The 24224-nt window shown below is 40.9% G+C and overlaps 1 protein-coding gene across 1 annotated transcript in view; it reads right to left on the minus strand.

Moving 5' to 3' along the window:
* The window catches only part of LOC110303098 (uncharacterized), a 28539-nt gene extending 15117 nt beyond the window's left edge, over positions 1 to 13422 (minus strand). The window contains exons 1-3 of the mRNA XM_021174035.2: positions 13255 to 13422; positions 1085 to 1170; positions 415 to 507 (exon numbers count right to left, since the gene is read on the minus strand). Coding sequence (XP_021029694.2) covers positions 415 to 507; positions 1085 to 1170; positions 13255 to 13389 — 314 coding nt within the window. The 5' untranslated portion in view covers positions 13390 to 13422. The remainder of the gene's footprint in view (positions 1 to 414; positions 508 to 1084; positions 1171 to 13254) is intronic.
* Positions 13423 to 24224: the final 10802 nt, after the last annotated feature.

Here is a 24224-nt window from a genome sequence, read left to right on the forward strand (position 1 = left end):
ACACACACGTACAAAAAAAGTTAAAAATAAATAAATGTATTTTTAATAAGAAAAAAAAAACCAACTTCACTGTTTTGAGGGTTAGAGAGATGGGTCAGTAGTTAAGAGCAGTGACTGCTCTTCCAGAAGACACAGGTTTGATTCTTAGCACCCACATGGTTGTTCACAAACATCAGGAACTCCAGTTCCAGGGGATCACATACCCTATTCTGGCCTCTGAGGGCACCAGGCATGCATGTAGTGCCCAGACATACATGCATACAAAACACTCATACACATAAAATATAAATAAATCTCAAAAAATAGTTGTTTATATTCAATTTTTTCTTTTCCCTCCCCCTTTTACTCTTCTTCCTTCCTTTCTTTTATTTTAAATATTTCTCTACCCTCTACCCAGAAACTCTGTTTCCTGACCTTGCATTTTCCAGATGTTGGAAGATCTGTTCAAGGCTCTTTTCTATTGAGAATATATAGTCCTGAGTCCAGCCCATAGGAAGACCTGAAATACTGGACACAGCAGGATAGGTCAGTGGAACTGAAGTGATATCAAAGTACCAGTAAGCTAATAGAATAGAAAGTTAATTTAGGACCGAGACAATTGCTCTCATAGTAAATGAAGTAAAGGTACCAGGTATTTTATACTAAAGCACTTATAATTAAGGTGATGTCATAGTCAGGGTTTCTACTGTGATGAAACACCATGACCATAAAATGCTTGCAGGTAAAGGGTTAGTTTCACCTTCCAATTTTCAAGTCATACTCCATTGCGGAGGGAAATCAGGGTGGGAACTCAGGGCAGGATCCATGAGGCAGGGGCTGACGCAGAGACTCTGCTTACTGATTTGCTTTCACAGCTTGCTCACCCTGCCTTCTTATGTCACCTGTGACCACCAGCCTGGAGTGGCACCACCCACAGTGAGCTGGATGTTCCCACATCAGTCACCAATTAAGGAAATGCATCCCAGGCTTGCCTACAGGGCAATCTGGAAGGAGCAATTGAGGGTCCCTCTTCCAAAATGATCCTATCTTGTATCAAGTTGACATGAACAGTCAGTAGGACAGTCTGAAGACAGACTCTGCTTACCTTGTCAGATTAATTTCCTTAGACAGAGTAGAATAATTTTTCCACAAATTTCTATTTGTGATAGATCTCAGAGAGTCAGCTGATTTCTGGGTGAAAAAGAACATTATAAGCAAGTAAGACATCACTGAAACTGGCATATTGTAATTTTTGTTGTGGGGAATTCACCAGAGAAGACTGGATGGACATAGCTTTATGCCAACAAAAAGTCTTTATTTGCCACCCGGCAACTACAATGGATGTTCAGGATCCAAGTGTAACCCCAAGCCTTTTTCAGGATGACCTTTTAAGCACGAAAACCATGTTCTGTGTTGACATACTTCAGTTAACAAGAACAATTAGCCAGAAGCAGAAGCCAAAAATCGAGACTAGTACATTTTGAGACTCCCAGAACTATGGACTTTGATGGATTGGGCCTTTGTTTTAGTTTTGGTAGGTGGTGCTATCTACGTGCTGAGTTTTATGGCCTGAGTGGCACTTCCATCATGGAGTGAGTTGTGCTAAGGTCTGGAGCTCTGCTAAAATTTGAGGTGAACTTTTGCTGAGCTGTGGGAGATGGGGCTGAGAAGGTAAGAAGCAGGGGAAGCTTGGTGGTAGGAGTTCAATTCTATTCCGTAATGCCTTCCTAGAAAGTAGTAAACTCCTGGGACTTTGCAGCAATGCCATCAGTCAGTTTAAGAGTACTAATGACATTTGTCACCATTAAAATAAAGCAAATATACACTCCTTCCTTTTGCTTCAGGGCATCAATGTCTAAAGAGCCTAGATGACAATTCTGGAGCATTTGGTATGTCTATGATTTATTAACACAGTTTAACACAGAGCTAAATAATCTAGTGGTAGTTTTGATAGATTTTTTTAAAACTTATTTTATGCTTGCTTAATCATGCATTATTTAATAACATCTGTTTGTGCTGGAACCATTAAGTAAAGATACAAAGTAAAAGAAAACTGGTGGTGAAATCTCAGTTAATATGTCTACCTATGATCCTTCTGCATCTATATCTCCACACAATCTACAAATATTACAGACCTGAGTAATCTGGAAACACCCTCATGATGAAACAACTACAGATACTGGATAGAACCCTGCATGTTTTTAAAATGTAGACTTTATCCTCTGTGAAAAGGTTAGAATAAAATCTCAGTTGAATGTTTTTCAAAATGGAGTTCAAGAAGCTACTGATGGAACCTCTTCTTGTCCCATGCTGCTGCTTAGGGAGCTTGCTCACCTCTACCCTGTACTGTGGACATCTGAAACAAACCAGATGACTAGAGACTTGGGACACATATATGTAGGTATTTGGCTCCTGTTTTATGGACATTTTTCTAGGTGTGTAGATGCTTTTCTTTTGTCTTCTATTGGTCACATGAATCCTGTTCCTCCCCAGCACTCCACAGCCAGAACTGCTTGCCCATACCAACTCCCACTTTTCCCTGCTTTCTTTAGAACATGGACTCAAAGGCTCCTGAAGCTATGTTTCCTGAGTTGTTATTTATAGAATCTCAAAGAAGTCCTTTTACAAGGTTCTGGTTGAAATGATTGAGAGAGAGAGAAAGAGAGAGAGAGAGAGAGAGAGAGAGAGAGAGAGAGAGAGAGAGAGAGAGAGAGAGAGAGAGAGAGAGAGAGCCTGCCTACTGGAAAAACACTGAAAAGCAACAGTGAAAATTCAGAGGCTATTTTGAGGTCCTAACTCACTTCACTGTCAGACTGTTTTAAAAAAAAAGTGTTGGTAACAGTGTTGGGACAAAGAAATGTCCCATATAAAAATCTCATTTAAAAAAAAAAGAAAATCAAGATTCTTAGAGTGCCACATGATCAGAGGACACATGTCAAGAAGATGCTGATACAGAGATAAAATTACTCCTGTTAGATTCCTGACTGGTGGAGATAAATACAGTTCCAAAGACTACATGCATCACAGGAGAGTCCTTCTACATTTCACAGGTGTCACCTAATACGTCAGAAAACAGTTTATTTACACTATGATGTGAAATAATTTTATGGTTGGGGGTCACCAGAGCGTGAAGAGAACTTGATTAAAGGGTTGCAGCATTAGGAAAGTTGAGAACCACTATTCTTCATGAATCACATGTGTGTTGTATGCCTCAGTATGTACACAGGTTTATCTTTATGTTCTCTAAAACTGCAACCGTATAGTCAAGATGCTCCTAACAGAATATCTGCCTAGTGACAGCCCTTACTGATGCAAACTCATGCTTCAGATCCACGAATTTTGATTCCAAACAGCCCACATAAAATTCTCATTCTTTTAAAAATATATACTCTTATTAAAGTTTTCATTTATTTTTATTTTATGTGCATGGGTGTTTTGCTTGCATGTACACCTGTGTGTTTATGTGCATGGGTGTTTTGCTTGCATGTACACCTGTGTGTTTATGTGCATGGGTGTTTTGCTTGCATGTACGCCTGTGTGTTTATGTGCATGGGTGTTTTGCTTGCATGTACGCCTGTGTGTTTATGTGCATGGGTGTTTTGCTTGCATGTACGCCTGTGTGTTTATGTGCATGGGTGTTTTGCTTGCATGTACACCTGTGTGTTTATGTGTATGGGTGTTTTGCTTGCATGTACGCCTGTGTGTTTATGTGTATGGGTGTTTTGCTTGCATGTACGCCTGTGTGTTTATGTGCATGGGTGTTTTGCTTGCATGTACGCCTGTGTGTTTATGTGCATGGGTGTTTTGCTTGCATGTACGCCTGTGTGTTTATGTGCATGGGTGTTTTGCTTGCATGTACGCCTGTGTGTTTATGTGCATGGGTGTTTTGCTTGCATGTACGCCTGTGTGTTTATGTGCATGGGTGTTTTGCTTGCATGTACACCTGTGTGTTTATGTGTATGGGTGTTTTGCTTGCATGTACGCCTGTGTGTTTATGTGCATGGGTGTTTTGCTTGCATGTACGCCTGTGTGTTTATGTGCATGGGTGTTTTGCTTGCATGTACGCCTGTGTGTTTATGTGTATGGGTGTTTTGCTTGCATGTACACCTGTGTGTTTATGTGTATGGGTGTTTTGCTTGCATGTACACCTGTGTGTTTATGTGCATGGGTGTTTTGCTTGCATGTACACCTGTGTGTTTATGTGCATGGGTGTTTTGCTTGCATGTACACCTGTGTGTTTATGTGCATGGGTGTTTTGCTTGCATGTACGCCTGTGTGTTTATGTGCATGGGTGTTTTGCTTGCATGTACACCTGTGTGTTTATGTGCATGGGTGTTTTGCTTGCATGTACGCCTGTGTGTTTATGTGCATGGGTGTTTTGCTTGCATGTACACTTGTGTGATTATGTGCATGGGTGTTTTGCTTGCATATGTGCCTGTGTGAAGGAGTTGAATTCCTTGGAGCTGGAGTTACAGACAGCTGTGAGCTGTCATGTGGTTGCTGGGAATTGAACCCAGGTCCTTTAAAAGAGCAGCCAGCGCTCTTAACCTCTGAGCCATATCTCCAGTCCCAACTTCTCACTCTCTGACTTTAAGAGTTCTCTTCTGTCTTGGCTTTTTTGAATCCAGCCATAATTTACTATTTTATACATATTTCCCTACAGTGATCTGCTACTCAAAATTTATTTCTGTCTCCCTCCCTCCTCTCTCCCCTCCCCTCCTCTCCCCCTTCTTTCTCTGATGGTTATTTAGGCCAATGGTGGCTATAAAATGCCTACTCATCAGGTGAGGAAGAACGATCTCATTTCATGTTTCCACTGAAATGTCCCATAAGTGTGGAAAGTCTGCTCCTCAATGCAACGTAAGTGACCAGAATTTACGAAGACATACACTACTTGATTAAACCAATAGCTATGAAAGTGATGGTAATAGACATTCCCAACAAATCTAATATATGCACACATACATATTGTTTGATTTGTGTTTTTGAGACAAGGACTCATGTAGCCCAGGTTGGCCCCGAGTTTGTTAATCAGCTGAAGGTGACCTTGAATTCCTGATCCTTCTGCCTGCATTCCAGCCCAAGCTACTGGTATGGGCCACTCTGCCCTGCCTTTGTTGCTATATTGAAATAAGGATTCATATAGCTTTGGCTGCTTTGGTCTTCTTATTTAGCTGAACATGAACTTGAACTCCTGATCTTCCTGCCTCTGCCTCCCAAGTGCTGAGATTCCAGGCAAACACTACCAAACCAAGCTATGTATAGTGCATACAGTATACTTCACCAAATTTATGAATCCAAAACAACTTATAAATATTAATAGCTTCTGAATCTAGTGGCACATGCCTGAAATACCAACACTTGGGCTAAGGAGGAGGATTGTCACAGGTTTGTGATAAACTATGTAGTGAGCAGTGAGCACCTGCCTAGTTGGGGCTATAAAGCAGGATCCTATCTCAAAAACTAAAACAAGACAACACACACACACACACACACACACACACACACACACACACACCCTTTTAACTTCAGTAAAAACTGTATAACAGTTAAAGTAATAAAATATATCCTTTATACTAATAAAAAGTATAAAATATCAAAGTATTGAATTAATAAATAACCCAGAAGGCCTTATATATAAAATCATAAACATTTAACACAGGATATCCATAATAATCTGCATAATTGGAGAGATATTCAAGACTCTTGGCTGGGATGATTTTAACATCAAAAATGTCAGTCCTCCCCAAGTTAAATTCTACTTTGAGGCCTTCTTAATGGAGAATAAGAAGAGAGGGAGAGACTTGCAGGACCAAAAATTCAAATAGCTACAAAAGCATAGTTAATAACAGGAATAGGCAGGTGGGATTAAATTTTTAAAGGGTCCCAAATACCAGGAGGAAGAGGATTTCTGTGCACTGAAGTCCAGCCTTGCCTAAATAATTAGTTCCAGGACACCCAGGGCTACAAAAAGAGAACCTGTCTCTAAACAAAACAAAACACCAGCTCTGAGGCAAGTTCACTTACATGTGACAATAGGACAGCTTAAGAAGAGAGCTCCACAGAGCAACAAGAGAACACTTGCACGCACCGCTATGATGACAAATGTCAACTTGCCAAAGTCCAGGATCATCTGGAGATGAGCCTCTGAGCATGCCTGCAGGGAACTGTCTGCATAACAGTCTCGAGGTGCCTCTGGGTGGCGCCATTCTATGACTGGGACCCTGAACGGTGTCCGACGGGAAGCAGAAGTGAGCAGCAGCTTGGACTCATTATTGCTCTCTGCTTCTTTACTGCGGATGCACAGTGAATCACTACCTTAAGTTCCTACCGTTATGCCTTCTTCTCCCCACATGGTGGGGGGATGGACCATAATTCTGAATGACTGAGAGCTGAAACGAACCCTTCCCCAACGAAGTGACTTTTGTGAGGGTGTTCTATCACAGCAACAGAAAAGAAACTAAGATGATGGCAATAATGAGATAAGGTGGATGCTTTCTTAATATGGGATTCAGAGATGGACTCTGAGTGAATTAAGAATTCAAATGTGAGGGGGCTGGAGAGATGGTTCAACAGTTAAGGGCACTGATTGGCTGCTCTTGCAGAGGACCTAGGTTCGGTTCCCAGCACCCATATGGTGGCTTATAACTGTATCTCCAGTTTCAGAGGATCTGATGCTCTCTTATGAAGAAGTCAAAATAACCCTATTTGCAGATGATATGATAGTATACATAACTGACCCCAAAAATTCCACCAGAGAACTCCTAAACCTGATAAACAGCTTCAGGGAAGTACCTGGATATAAAATTAACTCAAACAAATCAGTGGCTTTTCTCTACACAAAGGATATACAGGCTGAGAAAGAAATTAGGGAAACAACACCCTTCACAATAGTCACAAATAATATAAAATACCTTGGTGTAACTCTAACTAAGGAAGTGAAAGATCTGTATGATAAGAACTTCAAGTCTCTGAAGAAAGAAATCGAAGATCTCAGAAGATGGAAAGGTCTCCCATGCTCATGGATTATCAGGATTAATGTAAAAGGATAAAAGTTCGGAGCAGAGACTGAAGGAACAACCATCCAGAAACTGCCCCTCCTGGGGTTCCATCCTATAAACAACCACCAAACCCAGACACTACAGCAGATGCCAACAAGAGCTGGTTGACAGGAGCCTGATAAAGCTGTCTCCTGAGAAGCTCTGCCAGTGCCTGATAAATAGAGAAGTAGATGCTCACAGCCATCCATGGAATGGAGCACAGGGTCCCTAATGAAGGAGCTAGAGAAAGCATCCAAGGAGCTGAAGGGGTTTGCAGCCCTATAGGAGAAACAACAACATGAACTAACCAGTACCTTCAGAGCTCCCTGAGACTAAACCACCAACCAAAGAAAACACATGGTGGGAGACTCATGGCTCTAGCTGCATATGTAGAAGAGGATAGCCTAGTTGGTCATCACTGGGAGGAGAGGCCCTTGGTCCTGTGAAGATTCTATGCCCCAGTATAGGCAATGCCAGGACCAGAAAGTAGGAGTAGGTGGGTTGGGGAGCTGGGGGAGGTGGGGAGGGGGTAGGGGATTTTCAGAGGGGAAAGTAGGAAAGGGGATAACATTTGAAATGTAAATAATGAAAATATCTAATAAAAAAGGAAAAAATTAATTCATAAAATAAACTGTAATTGGTATAATTATGTCATGAATTTACAAAATAAAAATCAAGCTTTTGAAAAAAAGAAAAGTAGTGTGAATTTTAAAGAATTCAAATGTGAAAAACTACAACAGACAAAATATAAGAGAGAAAATCTTTACCACCTTGGTCAAAGAACTAATTAAAGAAAACTTTTTTGAAAACCATAATTGCTAAAAGAATCGATCTAAATTTCTCATCATATACATGAAAAAACTTGAAGTGAAAAATGTGTTAGCTATCTTGATTTAGTTATTACACACTGCATAAACTGTTATATTCCATAATTATGTATGAGCATTTGTTAATATAACATAACTTTTTCATGTGAGTATTTGCTTGTATGTGTGCATACCACTTGCATGTCTGGTGCTTGCTGAGTCTAGAAGAGGGTGTTAGATTCCCTGGAACTAGGTTTACAGATGGTTGTGACTCACCATGTGAATGCTGGGAATTGAACCTGGGTCCTCTGCAAGAGCAGCAAGTGCTCTTTACCACTGAGCTATAACATTTTCAATCCAGCAGAAGACATCCCTTGACATGCTCACTTAGAAGCTCCAAATGACAAATTTACCATTTACTTCTAGCCCTTGGGAAATACTAGGAAAGTGGCCTTCACACTGAAAAGTGTAAAAACTAAAGGGTGTCCCCAGAAACTGTTAATTGCAGGCTGATTGTGTGGTTCAAAGTTTCTATTTCTTACTTCTAATGTTCAAAGCCCATGGAGCCATGCTGCCCAGGGTTAGGGAGGGTTTTCCCAACTCAGTGAGCCCAGTCTAGATGCTCCCTCACAAGTATGACTGCACATTTATCTCTTAGCAGACTGTCGATAATGTTGAGTTCACATTATGAGAGGTCCTCAAACACCTTCAGATCATGAATTTTAGTGTCTGGATTGATGGTCCCATCATTAAAGGTAAAGGGAATACTTTGACTCTTAGGCTTCAAATCCACCACAAGGCCAGATTGTGGTGTTGCATGCCTGTAAACACTCCACTCTTGAGGCTGACATAAAAGGATTATAATGAGTTCAAAGCCAGCTTAGGATATCTCCTAAGTTCCCAGCCAGCCTGGGATACTGAATGAAGGCACATCTTGAAAATCTCTCCTGTTCAATTTAGAATTCCCATGTGATGATAGATCTGAAGAATGGTGTGTAGATGGACAGGTAAAATATAGCCAAGAAACAGAAGAGACAGTAACGAGAGCCCCCGAAGGAAAGTGGGGGAGAATGTAGCAAGACCTTACTTGCAGATCAGTAACACTGAAATATATGGGAACTCAGCACTGTCTGCTCAGTTTTCCATGACTGTAAAAACTGTTCATTTGTGTGTGTGTGTGTGTGTGTGTGTGTGTGCATGTGCATGTTAGGATACATGTGCAGAGGCATACCTGCTTATGGGGCATGTGTACACGAAGGCCCAAGTCAACCTCAGGTGCCACCCACACTGGTTTGCTTGCTTGTTTGTTTGTTTGTTTATTTTTGAGACAAGGCCTCTCATTAGTCTGGGGATTGTCAGGAAGTCTAAATTGGCTGGGCAGGGAGCCCCAAGAATACCTGTCTCTACCCCCTACCTCTGGTGCTGGGATTACAAGTGTGTGCCACTGAACACAGATCTCTTACATAATTGTAGGGAGCAAAGTCAGGTCCTCATGCTTGCAAAGCAAGCAAGTACTTTGCCAACTGACTGACATATCTCCTCATCTGTAAAAACTGACATATCTGACATATCTCCCCATCTGTAAAAACTGACATATCTGACATATCTCCCCATCTGTAAAAACTGACATATCTGACATATCTCCCCATCTGTAAAAACTGACATATCTGACATATCTCCCCATCTGTAAAAACTGACATATCTGACATATCTCCCCATCTGTAAAAACTGACATATCTGACATATCTCCCCATCTGTAAAAACTGACATATCTGACATATCTCCCCATCTGTAAAAACTGACATATCTGACATATCGCCCCATCTGTAAAAACTGACATATCTGACATATCTCCCCATCTGTAAAAACTGACATATCTGACATATCTCCCCATCTGTAAAAACTGACATATCTCCCCATCTGTAAAAACTGACATATCTGACATATCTCCTCATCTGTAAAAACTGACATATTTGACATATCTCCTCATCTGTAAAAACTGACATATCTCCTCATCTGTAAAAACAGCTTTGCAGCCGTCTGTTCTTTGACTTAATAACTAGAAAGTTGTGAGAACTGAGAAACATTGATATGTCAGTATTACAACAACAGAAGCCCCCAAAATAGCTGAATTAAGTACATTCAAAAATGCCAAGAATGAAAGAGAGTTCTAAAACCTGACCCGAACAAAAGAGTTATCATATCCAAGTGAAGAACTGGTGTGCTATTAGCAACACTGGGTACCAGAAAACAGAATAACATTCTGTAATGTGCTAAAAGAAAACAACTGCTTGTCTAGAATTAGACAGAGATGCTACTCCATTATTTAATGTCAAATGAAATTGTTCCTCAAGCATAAACACAGTACACCTACTTTGGGTTGGCCAGAACTTACATGTGGAAGACCACATGTAAATGAATGAAGTTGGGCCTTCATATCATTTTTAAAAACGATTTTGAGATAGAGTAAAAACCTAAATCTAAAAACTAAAATTATGAAACTCTTTACAAATGAAGAAGGAGAAGGAAGAGAAGGAGGAGGAGGAAGAGAAGGAGGAAGAGGAGGAGAGGAGAAAGAGGAGAAGAGGAGGAGGAGGGCATAGAGAGATGGTTTCAGCAGTTAACAGCACCTACTGCTTTTTCAGAGCACCTGGGTTCAATTCCTAGCATCTATGTCAGATGGTTCATTATAGCCTGGAATTCTAGTTCCAGGGGGTTCCAGGCATCTCTGGCTTCTGCTGGCACCTGTGCTTATATTCTTACATACAAGTACACAATACACAATTAAAAACACACAATTTAAAAAATAATAAAAATAAACCTAAAGAGGAGAAAGAATTATAATGGTTAATCTTATGTCGACATGGCTAGGCTATGGAACCCAGTTTGGTCATATTTTAGCCTAGAACATTTCTTTGACAGTAATTCTTACATATGATTAACATTTAGAATCCGTACACTTTAAAGCAGATTGCTTTCCATACTGTGAGTGGGCATCACCCAATCAGCTGAAGACTTTAAGAGCAGAGACCAGAACTCCCCGAAGAGAAAAGAATTCTTCCACAGGAGTGAAGCACAAAAAGTGTAGCCATTTTCCTAGTCTGCCCTTTCCTGCGTGTTTTGGATTCAGGACAATGACACTAGCTTTTACCAAGTTTGTCTATGAATTTCAGAGGAGCTATGAGATCCAGTGTGTGTGTGTGTGTGTGTGTGTGTGTGTGTGTGTGTGTGTGTGTGTGTGTGTGAGAGAGAGAGAGAGAACAATCTGGTCTCTGTTCTAGATTTTAAGTACAGAACTCCAAAATCCCTTGTGACTCCATTAATGTTGAGGGTGTCTGTTAGACTAATGAGATGCAAATGTAGATTTGTTTCTATTTTTAATTGAGGAAGCTGGAACAATCTTCATTCTAAAATCTAATTAAGACCTGACCATTCCCCCCCTCAACCCATGATTTAGTAAGAAGGTGCTGTTCCAACAGGGAGCCGGCAAGAGGGCGACGCATCCACTCAGCCCGAACCGCTCCCTTTCAACCCTCAGCTCGCCCTGTGCTCCCATTGACGGCATTGGCAGAAGAAAACGCGGCGGTGGGAGGCGTGGGGGGCGTGGGGGGCAGTTCATCTCTCTTGAAGGTTATACTTCCCAACCTGCTTCCCTGGCAAATGTGTTTCCACAAGAGCTTTAGAGAAATCCCAACTCACAGGAAGTCCAAGAAGCATTAGAATGTGTCAAATCACATGAAGGGGGTTATTATAATTTTTTCTTATTAAAATTGTATGCCTGTATACAATAAAGTATAATCATATTCTCCTCACCTTCCAGCTTTTCCCTCACCTCCCACAAATGTCCACCTTCCAATTTTATGTTTTATTTGTTTCTTTGATAATCCACTAAGTCCAACTAGCACTGCCCATATATACATGGCTACACAGCATGGGTATTTGATCAACAAAATGTTGGCTGTGAAATCTAGAGCAATGACCCTTTTCTCCAATACATTAATAGAACAAATTAGAAGGGAGAAAAATAATCTGTAGACTAGAGGAGAGTAAAGAAATAAGATGTTCAGCCGGGCGTGGCGCACGCCTTTAATCCCAGCAGCACTGGGGAGGCAGAGACAGGCAGATTTCTGAGTTCGAGGCCAGCCTGGTCTACAAAGTGAGTTCCAGGATAGCCAGAGCTACACAGAGGAACCCTGTCTCGAAAAACCATAAAAAAAAGCTGTTCAATACCAACATGTGATACTGAGTCTGGCTAAAGAATAATTCATGTCACTGCATGACTATTGGAATCTAAACACTGATGTATATTTGGGGTATTAAGGAACAGTTCACATTTTATTGATAAATTTTAGGTGTAATAATGATATGATTAATTCTTTTTCTTTTCCTTTTTTCCTTTGCAGAGTGGAGGCAGGATCTCAAACTATATGTACTAAAATATTTATCACAAAATTATTTGTGGTTTGCTTCAAAATAATGGAGCAAGGGTTGGAACAGAATGAAAGGTCAGTGAGCTGAGTCATCAGACCGCCTTTCCGCCCCTTAAACTAAGGATAGAACATAGGGCCTTGCACATGCTAGGAACATTACCAATCTGCCTGAAATTATCCTTAATGAAAATCAAGGAAAAATGGACCAGAGATGTAGTTCAGTGGTAGAGTGCTTTGCCTAGCATGAGCAATGACCTGAATTTATTTTCTGTTATTCTTTATTATTTATTTTCCAATCCTTGTGTTTTTAATCTCCTTGCTTTCATGATTATGACTTTGGGTATGATATGCAGAGGCTGTGGGCATCTGTCATCTTTGTATTAAATCAAGAAAAAATTTCCATAATTCACCAGTTTTTTGTTTGTTTGTTTTTGTTTTTGTAGTTTCTCAAATGTTTTACCAAATCAAAGTTTTATATATGTTAGTCTGAATGTCTCCCTTCAGCTCAGGTTCCTAGGCAGCACTTCTTCAATATTGTGTATGTTCTTCCTCAGTGTCTTTTTGATAACATGATCCTAAAGCTATTACTAATACTACCACCACCTCCTCTTCCTGTCCTCCCCTTCCTTTTTCTCCTCTTCCTTCTTTTCCTTCTTTCCTATTCTTTTTTCTTTCTCTTCCTCTTCTTTCTTTTCTTTCCTCTTCTTCTCTTGGCTTTTTGAAACAGTAGTCTTTGCTGTCCTAGAACTCACTATGGTGATTAGGATGACTTTGAACTCAGAGAGACCCTCCTGCCTCTGCCTCCCAAGTGCCGACATCAAAGGTGTGTACCTAAAGCTTCTTGAAATGAATTAAGAGAAAGACATCTATGGACATTATCTCAACTTCCTCTACCCTCTGCTCATTCCCTCAGATGCCCAGAGGCTAAGTATTTATACTAACCTAGAGGGATTCAGCATAGAGAGAAGTGGGTTTTGAAAGAGAGTGGCTATCACATACCTCTGTCCTGGATGCCACCTGTGTTCGGCTCCAATAACTAGAAAACAACACCCAGATGCCACCAAACAATAAACTAAGTAGAATAAGGCTGAGATGGTCCAGAAGTGGTATAGCCGGCACCCAGATTGATTCCATTACTCAAGCCCAACTAAACTAGACTAAACTAAACTAAACTCAAGAGTCTCTGCCTGCAGAGCTTCTCCACATGACATCATAATAGGTATGTCATAATAGGTACTTCACTGTACATTGCAGGCACTGCCCTTCTCTGAGGCTGCCCCTGGCTTTCAGAGCTGCTATATTCCAAGTCTCAGGGAAGAATATATCTATGAATCTTCTGAGGTCCAGCTTGACAAAGTGTCATTAAAGGAAGAACTGATGAGGCAAAGTTTCAAAGTCTTCCAAAGTGGCTTGTTCAGACTCACATCTTCTCTGGAGCTAGTCACTGTCTAAAGTTTGGATTAGATCCTGTGCCATACATTTCAAACTGCAGGTTAGAAAGCAGAATCAAGCAGAACCAGAGAGAGTTAGAAAAGTTGGAGTGGGAACCCTCATACACTATGAGGTGCTTGGTTTTCTAAGTCTACAGGTCCATATTCTCTACTTGCTTTTGACCTGGGATACATCAAATTGAGTAGTGGCCTTAGAGGAACACCTTATCCTAAGACCTACTGTCTTACTGCCAAGTTTATCTATGCCTTTTATTTTGGAGTAACCACAGAAGCTGCAATAGTAGTACAGTAAATCCCACTTACCTTTTCTCATCTATCCTTAACACCTTTTTAAAAGATATATTTTATGTGTAAGTATATTTTGCCTGCATTTGTGTTTGTGTACCACATGTATACCCAAGAGAGTCAGAAGTCAGCATCAGATCCCCTGAAACTGAAGTTAGGGACAGTTGTGAGAGGCTATGTGGGTGCTGGAACTCAAGTCCTTTGCAAGAACAGCCAGTGCTCTAACCATTGAGCAGTCTCCCCAGCCCCACTCTTCACATCTTATATGACTTCAGCACACTTTTCAAGACCATGAGATTAAAATGGGCGGTGGAGGACCCAGAATCTCAAAGGGCATCCTTGGCTACATTGAAAGTTCAAAGCCAGTGTGAGCTGCATAAGCCCTATCTCAATAAAATGAAAACATGGGTACATTGTACATTAACTCCAGCTTTCCCTTGCATCTCATATTTTCCCACCAGTATTCAGGATCCAACCTGGAGCACCATGTTCCTGGTGACCCAACCCAGAGCCCTCTGAGTCCTAAGCAAATGTTCTACCACTACACCAACAAAGAAAAGTCCCTACATTTGAGTCTTTGCGATGTTCTCTTTTTGTTAGGCTGAGATTCTGTGTTTGGGGAGGGGTAAGAATGGAGAACACATAGCAGTGGTCCACCCTCTGTATTCCAGCAGATCAAGAGGAACATGCTATTAACTTGTAACACTAGTGTCAAGCCATTTACAGAGCATGCAGGCTGCATCTCTGTACCTGACGTTGCTATTTTCCTTTGTTTATACTTTGCTTCCAGAAGTGTCCTATAAATATAACTCCTATTGGAGGTATGGGGTTAGCATGATTAAGCCCCATCTTCTGGAGGAATAATAAAACACATACTACTTGAAATTCTTGAGTAAGAAGGATTTGCCACACCCTCACCACTTCTATTTGTTCATTTATATTTATTGGTATGGATGCATGGATATTTCTTTTGTACTTGGTGTTATGACTTAGTAATATCCTTCAATTTCTTGCTCCATTTTTCCAGATTTATATGTGGGAAGCTCTTCTTGCCTGCTTGCTTTTGATAGACTTCATCATTGTAGGTATAAATTTTTTGCAGCCTATTTTAATAAACATTCAACCTCTCCTCTTGCCAACCACTGGCCAGAGGTAGTGGAAGAGAAAAGTTATTAAGAGATGGAGGACATGGACCTGTTCAGCAATAATTCTTTGTGGGGTGAGCTCAGTCTTCATGTCAGCAGTTCAGTCCCATAGCAAACACCAGATACAAACCAGCAGCTGCAGTCCAGTCCTCTCAGCAAGTAGACACTACACATGAACCAGCAGCTATAGTTCAATCCTGAAGAAACTGCAAGGTTCGCCAACCAACCCGAGGCAAGGCTGCAGAAGCAGCAAGAAGCCACAGGAACTTGAGAAGTTCTTTAGCGAGTTTCTCTCTATGGCATCATTACCACAAGCTGGCTCAACAATGCTATGTGTACTGGCTGGTTTTGTGTGCCAACTTGACACAAGCTGGGGTTATTACAGAGAAAGGAGCTTCAGGTGGGGAAATGCCTCCATGAGATCCAGCTGTAAGGCATTTTTCTCAATTAGTGATCAGTGGGGTAGGACCCATGTGGGTGGTGCCATTCCTGGGCTGATAGTCTTGGGTTCTATGAGAAGGCAAGCTGAGCAAGCCAGGGAAAGCAAGCCAGTAAGAAACATCCCTCCATGGCCTCTGCATCAGCTCCTGCTTCCTGGCCTGCTTGAGTTCCAGTCCTAACTTCCTTTGGTGATTAACAGCAATGTGGAAGTGTAAGCTGAATAAATCCTTTTCTCCCCAACTTGCTTCTTGGTCATGTTTGTGCAGGAATAGAAACCCTGACTAAGACAGTGTGTAAGACAAAACAGTATATGTGTATCATTAACAAAGAATAGTGAGGCAGAGCAAAACAAACCAATGCTCAATGCTCCTCTCCAACTCTGTGGGGTCATATTTATACTCTATCATGGGTCCTTCCATGTGTCTGCTTCAAGAAAACATTCTTTTACCTGTTTACTTTAGTAAGACATCCCTACACCTCTGTGCCTCAGGAAAACATCATTTGACAAAACTGACTTTCTAAATAAACCAGCGGTTTCCACTTCATATCACTGGGGGATCTGGGTACCCTATAAAAAAGAGCTCACCTTCTATGTCTCTCCCTCTGTAGCCTTCAGTCACTAGCTGAAAAGAGACCCAGTTCTTCCCCCTCCTACAAAGGGAGTGTTTTATAATACATTCTATATGCTAAGTTTGCTCTTGAAACACTAAGATTTAATCCCTGTGAACAAACCCTACCTTGAGTTTAGATGGGACACTAGGCATTTTGCTGTGTTTGTTGAGGCCATGTATGGAGCTAGGTTGGTCCTTTCATGCCCTTCCTGGTTCAAACTCCCTTCTTTGATCTTACAGACTTTTTAACAAACATATCCAAGATCCAAGCTAGCTGACCTAAGTTTTGAAAAACAGCTGCTGGATGACCTGACAGCATGGCCGTGAGTTCCCTTTTCAACACATTAGACTTCATATGCGCTCAATACTCAATTGTCTGCTACTCTAAGTCCTCTCAGTTTTGATCTGGTCACTGGGTATCCCAGAGATCATTTCCTTTTGTCTTCTTTGGTCCTGAGTTTTCTGGGTCATCTGCGCCCTTCCCCTCCTCCTACACATCCTGCCCCCTTATCCTTTCAGCACCACCACAGCCTATTCTTCAGTTGTTTTCATCCCCTCAAATGTTGTTTTCTTCAAATAGTGCTAGCTATTTAAAGGCAAGCTGTAGCACATTTGTCTCTGAATAAGTTTTTGAGAGGGAGAGCGATCTTGCTATGCAGCTTCCAGGGCACACCCTGTTCCACCGCATGCCTGCCGCATCCTCCCACGTGAAGGGATTGCAGACATTCACTTCTCCACTTATTCTAACACGTTTCTGAACGTCTTTAGTTCTGCCTAGAGCCCAGAATCCTTGGACAAAGCCTCAATTCTCCGTTATTCACTCTGCATAACCACTATAAGCCTGAAGGAAGACATTCTCAGAGTTTGTTTGTCGCACTTAAACTTCCTTTGTTCCACAACTCTCCTTGATTCTTGACCTCCTCTGTCATATCCCAAGATAACTCTAGCCACTAAAAGTTCCCAGAATGCTCTCCATGGGGGAGCATCTGGGGGAAATCTATTAATTGGCTATTTTTCTGTCACAAAGGGGAGCCAGATCTCAATAGTGAGATCCTTGGCTGCAGGCACCTTAAGATTGGATCTGGGATTTATCTGGGTCCCTTTGATTTATCAAAACCCATGACAGCTTCAGCCTAAAGCACTGCAGACAACTTTCAACTGTTTGTTGGATTCTCTCACCAAAGGGTGCCCAACACCCCCCAGAGTTCCTTATACTTTTTCTTGCAAACACGGGGAGAGGATGTAGCCAACGTCCCTGCTCACTGGTCTCTGAATGGATGTGGCATTCATCCTAGTCCCCAAGGATCTTGTCTAATTGGCATTGTCTTTTTCTCTCTCGAATGACATCTGGAACACAGCTTCTCTCTAACTGGGAATACCTGAAGCCCCTGCTTTCCTTGATTTGTGTAGTAAGTCTGATTACTAATTAAAAAGGTTGGGTTCCAACACAAGACAGTTAGTTTTATTTCTGAGATCAGAAGATGCCAGTAAAAATAGAAATGACCCAGCTGACAACAGGACTCTTCCCCAATTCTGGGCTGTTAGAGCCCCACCCACCAGAAACTGAGTTTGTCCCACAATGTGTATTACTGGCACAAGTCACCTCAGAACTAGACGGAGACTCTTCCAAGGTCCCAGATATGCCCTTCCCCTAACCATGAGCAGGCTAAACAGACCTTAATTGTTTGCCACAGTTGGTCTTCCACTGACCTAACCGACCTAGGGTGGAGTTTCCCGACCTAAGTGGAGGTCTTCTTGCCTTGCTGCACAGGAGCAGCAAGCTTTGCAACATAATCCAGCTGAAACAAAGGATGGGTCTGTGGTTTTTCCCTATATAAACGCAGAGCTGAGTGAATATTAAACTTTGAGCCTTGATCAGGAACCTGTGTCTTGGCTTCATCCTTCTCTGACCTGCCCGTCCTTTTTCATTTCCAGTCTCCCTTTCAGGTATCCAGTTCTCCTTGGCTGCTGGGCAGCTACGGGTGATGCCCGAACAAGGGCACTGAACACGAGGCTGGGGTGAGGGATGAACTGAGAAACACTGTCTTGGTGGATCCACAGAAAACAGAAGAAGTAATGATATCCTGCAGGGTGGCAAGCAACAAACAGCATTAACACTAGCGCTAGCCATACATTTCAGCTTTTGGAGGCTGTTGCAGGAGGTGCATTTAAGAGAGGATACAGGCTGAGTCAGTGTTGAATTCACCTAGGATGTGACAGTACAATTGGGACAGGGGAATTCTATATAGGCATTTGTCTGCAGTCAACAGTGCAGGCAAAAGGAGCAGTTTTCTCTTTTCCTTTCTTTCTTTCTCTCCTTTTTTTTTTTTTTTGAGAGAGAGATCCCCCCCCCCCAAAAAAAAAGACAATAAAAAACATGTTAGAAAAATTCTTAGCTCAAGTAAGTTTATGCTGTGCATCATTCTCAGAAGTGGAATGGTAAATATACAAATGACATGAGAAAGAGAGAGAAAGAGAAGGGAGAGAGAGAATAGGTTTCAGAAAAGCAGTTGTCCCCTATCCAGGATGCATTAGCAAAAGAGAAGGAAAGTGGATTTCAGAGCTCTCCTAGGGACTGGAGGAAATCAGGAGCTATCCTGTTTCCTCTCTGGCTCCTACTGGAGATATCCTTAGTTCTGGTTACAACAAGTTCTCTTCCCTCTCTGTCTAATGTCTGTCTTTGGTGCACCAATCTGTCCACGTGTCAATTTATGTCTGTTTTTGTTTTGTTGTTTGAATGATTGTTGTTCTATGTTTCATGTTCAAAAGAAAAAAATGGTTAAAATTTTATCTGCTGGCTGTCCATTCCTTGATTTAGTTGAACTTGTTTAGAAGGTAGTCTCAATTTGCACAGCAGAAGCTGCAAGTTACCCTGCACTGTAGCTGGGAGTCAAACACAGCCGGAGAAAAGCTGCTCTTAAAGGGGCCAGCAGCTTCTCAAGTTCTATGGTAAATAAGCTGATGGCTGCTTTCTTCTAGAAAATTCCATGCACTTGTGATTATTGGGTTCAGAAGGTAACAGGTGCTCCTTTCTTGAAATTACAGCTAGAAAAAGAAAGAAAACTTTATTTGGTCTAAATATATAAGATGTGTAGCCACTTCATTTTTGTTTCTGACTGGTTTTAAAAGTATAAATATGTTCTGCACATCTTGGCAATAGAGTACTGGCTTGTAAGTTATTGGGTATTAGAAATTTTGTAACATTGGTAACAGAAAGATAGCTTAAAACTGGTAACTCAGGGTTGGAGTCATTTTAAACAACAACACGTGGCATGAGCCAACCCAGGAAAACAGGTCTCTAAAGATACCTCTAAATTGGGATAATATTGTATGTAATTCTTATCCTAGAAATAAGACTAGGATTTAGGGCAGCATTTCTTTGAGGTATTGGAGGCTGCACCATTGTGCACAGGAACTGGTGGCCAAAAACTTTGTAGCATGGGGGTGATACACTTAGTGGTGATTTTGGAGAGACTGGATTGTTTGTTGGAAGTTGAATTTTGCTTTTCAAAGTTATGGTTATGCTCTAATATTGCAAAAGAAACTTAAAAATTATGGTTAAACTGCCAGTGTTCCATGCAAGTAACATCCATTTGCCATAATTGATTAGGTATAAGACCTCGAGGATTAACACCACTATGTGGTAAAGATAGAAATTGAGGACACTGAGAACAAGTCTTTACAATTTGATGTGCACATTCTCTAAAAATACCAAATTATTGTCTCAAGCTATTACTATTTTTATGATGTAAAGAATGTGATTGTATGGCCAATTGTTCCTGTGTAAGGCTTATAATCTGCCTGGTATACAAATCTGCTATGGCATTGCCCTAAGGGGACTGACCAGGCAATCCATTATGAACTCTTAAATGACCAGGACAGTCCTTTAAAGGAACAGTACTTTCTCTTAACTTGAGTTGCATTTGCATAAATAATTGCAAAATTTGAGAATTAGCAGTATCTAAAAAAGTAACAAGTTGAAGCAATTGCAAACCATGAGCTATATATTGACTATCAGTCTACAAATTAAAAGCTTGATTTTTCAATATTTCAAAAACAGTGGCTGCAGCACATAATTCAATTATTTGTGCTGAAGTGGAGGGAAACTCAAGAAACATGTGAGCCAATTATATATACTTCTCTCCCCTTAGATGAGCTATTTACAGTAATGTATTCTTTATTGGCTGCATCCATGGATGTTACTCATATTTCTGATTTTATAAACTTAAAATATGCACATATGACTATTGATATCTTTTCAGGCTTTCTAGTTGTAACTGCTTTAACAGGAGAAGCAACTAAAAATGTAATTAGTCATTGCTTGCATTATTTTTCTATGCTTGATGTTCCTAATCAGATGAAAACAGATAATGGAACTGGCTATTACAGTGAAGCATTGGAGATGTGACTGTGAGACAGGATATTCTGCTACTGTTTGAATAGTGAAAACAAATCTGAACAGCAAAGAGGGCTATATTTGCAAAAAGGGGGTATCTGAGTATTTTAGGTTTTCTATGGCTGTAATAAACACCATGACCAAAATCAACTTGGGTAAGAAAGCATCTCAAATCTTCCTCCCAGACCAAACACAAACCACTCTCCATCTCACTCTTGCATTGAAACCTTAGAGAAACTACTGCTCCACTCCTTACATACACAGGATGCACATTGTTCAGGCCATGTATTCCTAGTACACAAGTGGCAGATCCTTTTTACAAAGGGAGGGGAAGCAGAAAACAAACAAACAAACAAACAAACAGGCTATGCCATAGTGTCAGATACTGAGGTATTTGAAGCACAGACCATCTCCTGCCCACAGATTTCAAATAAGCCTTTCATATTCCCCTGTCTCACACTTCCATCTGGAAAGAGTGCTAACTATTTACAAAAAGAAGAGGATCAATAACCAACTAAGACCAAATTATGGCCATGCTACAAGCCACACATCTCCCCATGGCTATAGAAATTGTCCATGGCTGGTTCCACCACACCCAAAATTCTATAATGTCTAAGGGAAATAACAGACCTGATGAGGAGGCTAAAACTGAAGCCCTTAGAGGCCCAGACCTGTCCCACCCACTATAGGACATCATCACACTATCATTTCCAAAACCCTCCACACTCAACAAATTCTTTCTATCTATACCAGCTCTTTCATCCTAATAGCCAAGTCTCATCTCATCAAGGCTCATTTGCAACCCATTTAAAGGTTACTACTGCCTCTTGTAAAATATGTCAAGAATCAGAACCCAACTCATTATCATATTCCCCTTGTTCCTACTTACCAGCCCAGAGGCTCTTTCCCCAGTGCTGATGAGCAACTTGACTTTACCAATATGCCCACAGTTAAATGTGTTAGGTGCCTCCAGTTTTTGGTAGACACATTCTCAGGGTAGGTGGAGGCATTGCCACTGCCAGCAAAAGGGCTCAAGACAGACTCCAACCTTTACTGTTGGAGATAAATCCCCACCTCCCTCAAGTTGGACAATGGCCATATATTGTCCAAAGGCTTCAACACCCTTGATATTTCCATATTCCCTACCAACCCCAACTACTCAGTGAAAACTGAATGACTAATTACTCCTTATAAAATATTTTAGAACTCTCACAAGAATTTCACCTCAACTGGGTAAAACTCCTACCACTTTCTTCTTGTTTTCCTGCTCTAACTGTACCCCTACATTAATTTATATTCTTCATTCTGCAATGGCAAATTAAAAAAATCTCTAATCAAACAATTAATCAGTTATTGCTACAGGATTACCAATGGCTAGCAAAGGAACCAGGGACTCATGACTACCAAATATGTCCTGATAATGAAGACCAACAATGCTCCAAAGATGTTGCCTCCCTCAGACAGCAGCAAGTGAACTAAAGAGCACAGCACCCCTATCCCTGGCTCATAAATCATGTCTAAATATTTCCTCACATTGTATGATAAAGAAGAGAAGGAATTTTTGAACTACTCCCCTCCAAGTTCACCTTGAATAATGGACAAACAGCAGAGAGACATTACCACCAGTCATTGAAAAGCAACACAGTTTTGCAGTTACCACAAGTAGTGTATTTTCCCTATGCATATATGCTATGTATTCCTTTGTAAAAAGCCAGTGCCTTCATTGCCCACTCTCTTTTTTTCTGTCCACCCTCACTCAGAAATAACCTCTGTATACAACACACAATAATCCTCTCCCTTGAGGCCTGTTACATGGTATGATTTTGTAGTGTTCCTTGGTTCTAATCTGCCAGTGCAACCTTGACAACTTTCTGGACAAAAGCCATGATACACCAATGGGGAAGTGGAAGCAAGAGAATCTGGAATACAAGATCAGCCACTTGAGATCCTATCTCATAAAACAAAACAAAGTCTTTCTAAGGTCACACATAAAGAATGATTAAAAGAAGCTCTAGGAGAAATGGAGAAAATAGTGCTACAAAACAAAGAAACAACAACAACAACAACAACAAAAACCCACTTCATTCTCATTGCAAGTATTATTTATTTGAAATATCTACACAAAGGTTGACAAGACATTTCAATCCCATCACAATGGTTAAGGATAATCCAAGACCCAAAAGTCTTTTTTCTTTCATATTCAGACAATTAAGAAATTTACTATTGTGTGTATCTGTGTTGTATATGGGTGATATATGTGTCAAGACAGGCATAAGAGTGCCATGTTGTGAATTTGAAGATGAAAGGACAACATTCAAGAGTTGGTTACCCCTTTCACCAAGGGTTCTTGGAGTCAAACTCAGATCATCAGGCCTGCATACCAAGCACTTTTCTTACATGTTACCAGAACTATTTGGTCAAATTCTGACCACAGATGGTCTCATACTTATATTTACACACATTGTAATTTTGTGTGTATTAACTGAGACAGAACATTTTTATAGTTCTAGAGGGCCTGGAATTTAGTATTTGGACCAAGTGAATCTTGGACTTCCCGAGTCTCCCTCCAAAGTACTAGGATGATGGGTGTAAAAGCTCCATGCTCAACTAATTAAACACACACACACACACACACACACGCACGCACACACACACATGCACACATGGTAACTTCTTAAAGAATTTGCAAAAAAAAAAAAAAAGAAGAAGAAGAAGTGAAAATGATAGATTAGTTTTAAATTTTTTTTTTTTTTTTTTGGTTTTTCGAGACAGGGTTTCTCTGTATAGCCCTGACTGTCCTGGAACTCACTTTGTAGACCAGGCTGGCCTCGAACTCAGAAATCCGCCTGCCTCTGCCTCCCAAGTGCTGGGATTAAAGGCGTGCGCCACCACCGCCCAGTTTTAAAAATTTTTAACTCTTGCCAATGAAAAGTCTACCCTGTAAGAGGCGTCACCACTGGATTTCCTGCTGCCTTAGGAAACTTTGCATTTTGTTTCTCAGTAACACACTGCAGAATTTGTACAGCTTGTTCTCTTGGTCTTATAATGAGAAAATTAGTTTGTGTTTTTGGAGAAAGGTCTCACTGTGTCCTCTGGTCTGTCCTCAAGCCGGTAGTGATTCTCCTGCTTCAGGTTTTCAAGTGCTGGGATTACAGCACAAAAGATGTTCCACTATACCATGGGGACACTTGCTCAACTATATTCATGGCAGTTTTATTCGTAATAGCCAGAAACTGGAAACAACCTAGATGGCCCTCAACTGAAGAATGGATAAAGAAAGTGTGGTACATCTACACAATGGAATACTGTTCAGCTATTAAAAACAAAGACATCATGAATTTTGCCAGTAAATGGATGGGACTTAAGAATATCACCCTGAGTGAGGTAATGCAGACCCAGAAAGTCACATTTGGTATGAACTCACTTAAAACTGGACATCTTCAGGAAACTGGGCAATAAGGAGGGGAAAGAAGATGGAGGAGGAAGAAGCCACTGCCATGGCTTAGGTGACTTCAAGAGAACATGGCCGCCTTGAGGGCTGGTCCACTGGAGTTAGGAGCAGCCCAGATGAAAGATAGTAAGTAATAATACAGGGTTATCCATAGGAAAGTAGATTCTAGTAGCATAGTGGGTTGATATT

This window comes from Mus caroli, unplaced genomic scaffold (assembly GCF_978045245.1).
Source record: "Mus caroli unplaced genomic scaffold, Mus_caroli_1 scaffold_9, whole genome shotgun sequence".
Taxonomy (NCBI): Eukaryota; Metazoa; Chordata; class Mammalia; order Rodentia; family Muridae; genus Mus; species Mus caroli.